The sequence below is a fragment of the Apodemus sylvaticus genome, chromosome 10, assembly GCF_947179515.1.
Source record: "Apodemus sylvaticus chromosome 10, mApoSyl1.1, whole genome shotgun sequence".
NCBI classification, from domain to species: Eukaryota; Metazoa; Chordata; class Mammalia; order Rodentia; family Muridae; genus Apodemus; species Apodemus sylvaticus.
Genome location: NC_067481.1, coordinates 41,534,644 through 41,539,052, shown reverse-complemented (window position 1 = coordinate 41,539,052; position 4,409 = coordinate 41,534,644). Strand labels below are relative to the sequence as shown.

At 49.1% G+C, this 4,409-nt stretch overlaps 1 protein-coding gene across 1 annotated transcript; it reads right to left on the bottom strand.

Annotated features, from left to right (window-relative positions):
- Positions 1 to 1,151: 1,151 nt before the first annotated feature.
- Positions 1,152 to 4,120, bottom strand: Ccl1 (C-C motif chemokine ligand 1). Its single transcript, XM_052197546.1, has 3 exons — positions 4,038 to 4,120; positions 2,586 to 2,703; positions 1,152 to 1,364 (listed from the first exon to the last, which is right to left on the bottom strand). The coding sequence occupies exons 1-3, from the start codon at positions 4,111 to 4,113 to the stop codon at positions 1,277 to 1,279; spliced, it is 282 nt and encodes a 93-aa protein (XP_052053506.1). The 5' UTR covers positions 4,114 to 4,120; the 3' UTR covers positions 1,152 to 1,276.
- Between the last annotated feature and the right edge of the window lie 289 nt (positions 4,121 to 4,409).

The following is a 4,409-nucleotide window of genomic DNA, read 5'->3' as shown; positions in this document are numbered from 1 at the left end:
ATTTATTTATTTATTTATTTATTTATTTATTCCTTCCTTTAGTGTGCTTTGGTGTCTTGCCTGCATGTCTGTATGATGGTGTTGGATCCTCTGGAACTAGAGAACTGGAGTTACAGACAGTTGTGAGCTGCCACATGAATGCTGGGAATTGAACCTTAGTCCTCTGGAAGAGCATCTGGTGCTCTTAACCACTAAACCATCTCTCCAGTCCCCTTGATTTTTTTTTAAGCAAAATCTAAAGAAAGTTGGTTCTTGAGCTAGTAAACCCCAGACCCTGCCCCTTTGTATCCAGCTTTCAGGGTTGAACTGCATTCCTACAAGAAAGGTAGGACACTGTGACCCAGGGACTGGCCTACATTATGAGTGTGAGGTTTGGAAGTGGGTCAATAGGAGGATGGGCACAATAGGAGGAGCCCTGGCATTTTGCAGAAATTGCATTTTCTTCAGGGATAACTCTTAGCCATTAGGGGGCGCTCTAAAGTCAGGAGGGTCATGGAGCATGTAGGAGGGGAAATGGTGTTCAGAGAGTTTATCCAGGAGGCTGGCTTGGGCTCCTGTGAGTGTCCAGAACAGTGCCTCTAATGCCTACTTTTCTGGCTTAAGATCATTGCTTCATACCAGGCTTCTGCCATCTGCTACTCCTTTCCCTTCAGAGCCTCCCACTTATGACCAAAGGCCCTTCCCTGGCTCTGCTATGCACCTCTAAGCCTTTCCATGCCTTCCCCTGGCCTGGCTCTTTTGCCCTGACATTCTCTGTGTCCTTCTCCAACCGTGATATGTAAAACAAGGTTGGCCACATCTTACGGACAAATGAACTCAAAGCTCCCTTCCAGCTAACACATAGGCCATCACTGCCCCTCCCACATCCTTTGGGCAGGGCAGGCAGGAAGAACCCTGCTCTGGGACAGTTGGTCAGTCTGCTATGGCGCCTTCGGCTACCAAAGCTGGAGGAAAGGCCATAGCACAGCCTGGATCAAAACTTCTCCTATGCAGTGGTTCCCCAGCACCAGTTCAAATTTCCAGCCCCTGTGTTCCCACCCCAGGGCCAATCAAGTCTGAATCCTGAAATCTTCATGGAGTCCAAGAAACACAGGCAGCGGGAGTTGAAGATTCCATATTTTAAACAGATAAAGAACCATAATATAGCTTATCACATGACTGAGATCTGTGAGCCTGCAACAGCAGGCAGAGGGATGGCGGCAGTTGGGGGGTCGACGGCTGAATGAAGCTGCAGTCTCTGGTGCTGGGATGGGAACGTAGCTTATCTTCACCCCAGTTAGCAGAGATTTAGCTTATTCTGGAGATCTTGAACCCACGTGACATTGGTTAATGCGCAGCTTTTTCTACCTTTCTTCAGTCTGAATCTGTGAACAGAGGACACAGACAAGGACCTTGGTCACTCGCTAGAATCTGCAACACTCATCCCTGCCTCTGTGAGACCAGAGGACCCTGAACTCCCGACTGTGTAAACAAAGGGATTTTATAAGATCTGAAGCTGGCATGCCTGCCTGTGTTACATTGGAAGCTTACTAGTGGGGACCCCTGAAACCTCCCCTAGAGATGAGGATTCCCTCTGTGGTGCCAGAGCACAGGAGCTGACTAACAACAGTCTGATGTGTAGCTAGCTAGGATGAAACTTCCCCATCCTAGAACAACTCCTTGCTCCAGGTTTGAATGTCTGTGTATCTGCCTCTGTGTGTGTGTGTGTGTGTGTGTGTGTGTGTGTTGTGTGGTATGTGTGTGTTTGTATAGTATGTGAGGGTGTTTGTGTGGTATGTGTGTGTTTGTGTTGTGTGGGGGGTGTGGGGAGTGTTTTGTGCTGTATATATGTGTATTTATGAAGTATTATGGGTGTGTTTGTGTGGTGTGTGCTTATGTGGTGGGTGTACGTGTTTGTGTGGTGTGTGGGGGGTGTATGTGTGTATGTGATGTGTATGTGTGTGTGATATGTATGTGTGTTGTGTGGTGTGTATATGTTTGTATGTGTTTGTGTGGTGTGTTTGTGTGGTGTGTGTGGGAATGTTTGTGTGGTGAGTTTGTGTGTGTGTGTGTGTGTGTGTGTGTGTGTGTGGTATTCACAGTATACAGACATGTGTGGTGGCCAGGGGTCAGTGGTTATGAAATCTTCCTCAAACAATTTGAGGCAATGTCTCCCATAGAACTTTGTTGGAGCAGGCAAGCACACAGGCTATGCCTGCCTCTGCCTCATCTACACTGGGGTTACAAACTCACACCATCCTGCTGAGAATATGAACTCAGATCATCTTGCTTGAGCAGCCAAACACTACCCACTGAGCCAATGCCCCAGTCTTGTCTGTTGTGTTTTTGTTAAGCATTTCTTTCTGTCTATATAACTCAGGATCTAATGAAAGGCACTTTGGAGTTCGAATAAAGTAATCATGACCCTCCTCCTGGTAAGCACACCTGCCCGTGCCCCGCCCCCTAGTGTTGCTCTACACCATAGATTGCTGATTTGGGTTTAGACTCCCTATTCTTGTGGAACAGCGCCATCTAGTGTGTACTATTCTTAGTCCCGTCAATATTATCCCTGCTCTGGCTAGTGGTTCTTCAAGGTGCTCACTCACTCCACAGCTTTGGGGTGTGGACAGGTGGAGCCTCCGATCTCTCTATAACACTTGATAAACTTCAGGGAAAGCTTTTTCTTCAAGGGACTCAAGCAGCAGCTAGAGGAGACCACATGCACTAGAAGAAAAGCACAGAAAGACCGTTCATTAGCAACTATATACGTCAGCCTCTCACCCACAGGATTAAAAAGCAAAACCCACCAAGTCCTTCCTAGGATAGACTCAGGCATAGAGACCACATACAGAGGGCCACAGTGCAGCTCTGTCTCAGCAGCCACACATTTCTGGAGTGGAGAAAACAATCATAAGGCTGGGGGGAGGGGCCAGATCTAAGCACCCCATAAACCAGCAGGCAGTGGGGACAGTAACTGCAAGCCTGCCTGAGTCCATGGCTCGGCACATACCCCTGTGCATACAGTGAAACTGTTCATATACAAACCCCTTCCGCCCCAATCTCCCAGCTTGTGTACTTGTGTACTTATACTTGTGTACATGGCAATGCGTACTGTGCTAGCACTTAAGTTCAGGGCTCTGGCCTCACGTCCTAGGGGACCTGTTATCCCATCACATGTAGGACATCGAAGTCTATGGTTCACAGACATGGGGCTGGGTGAGGAACTCCATACAGGCTCAGGAGAGAAAGGGAGTGTTCCAAAAAGATGGCTGGTCCACTTGCCCACACAATCTTCCACATCTCCATCCTTGGTCCTCACCTTATTCAGGCCCCAATAACCCCCACTCTGCTGGTTTGTACACTCCCCCTCCCCACACATCCCATCTTCAACATCCCATGTTCTAACCCTGGATCCTTCCTGTCTCTCTATTCACAGAAGCCTGCAGGCCCACTGACCTCACGTTGCTATTCTCCAAACAATCTAGAACATGGATTCCATCTCATCCATGCAGAAAACATCTTTGAGGGGTATAAAAGTTTTCTGGCTACACTCCTGTGGTCCTTCCTTCAGCCTCTGCCTGTCATCTGTCACACTGAGGAAATCAGTCCTATTCCCTCCTCTGGACTTCAGGAATTTCAGCTTGTTTTAAACAACCCCATAGTCCCATCCAGCTGTCTGTAGGGTGAGATCAAAATTATCTTCCACACACTGAAGCCACTTTAGCTCAAAAAAAAGCCCCACCCAGGAGAGGACTAGTCTTGGAACCACATCGAGAGGACCCTGGTTCAGGTCTATCTCTGCAGCCACCTAGTTCTGGGATTAACAAAAGAATCAGAGGAATGGGTTTCAGGTCTGAGCTCCCCACCTAGGAGCAGATGTGTGCTCTCAGGTCATGATCTTCCTCCCTTCCCAATGCCCCCATCCCATTCCTCCATTCATCTCCAGACAGGAGCAGAGATGAAGCCAGTGAGATCTAGGTGAGCTCTGTTCCCAGCCCAGAGCACCTGCCTGTACATCTCCCCTCCCTGGGTCCAAGCACAAGGACCCCATTACTCACTGCTCTTGCTGTCCACATCCTGTAACCACACAGCAGCCAGCAGCAGACACATCAGTGCCAGAGAGATGGTTTTCATGGTGATAAGTTTCTGCCTCAAGCCTCTCTGGAGCAATTGCCGAGTGTCTGGCGAAGCCAAGAACTCTCTCCTGCCTCATCCTGTACTGAGCTTTTATCAGAAGGCCCAGGGTGCTTTCCCAGATCATGGGGAAGAGGTGGGAGTCCCAGGGAGAAGGAACTCATACCCAATGGCCACATGGAAAACTCCTTTTCTCACCTCTCCTGCGTGAGCGTGGGGGGGGGTAGGTGGCAGGGGGAGAAGGGGGGTGATTCGAGGTATGTTTGGGTGCCTAGTGGCCTTGGGAACTTCCCCAA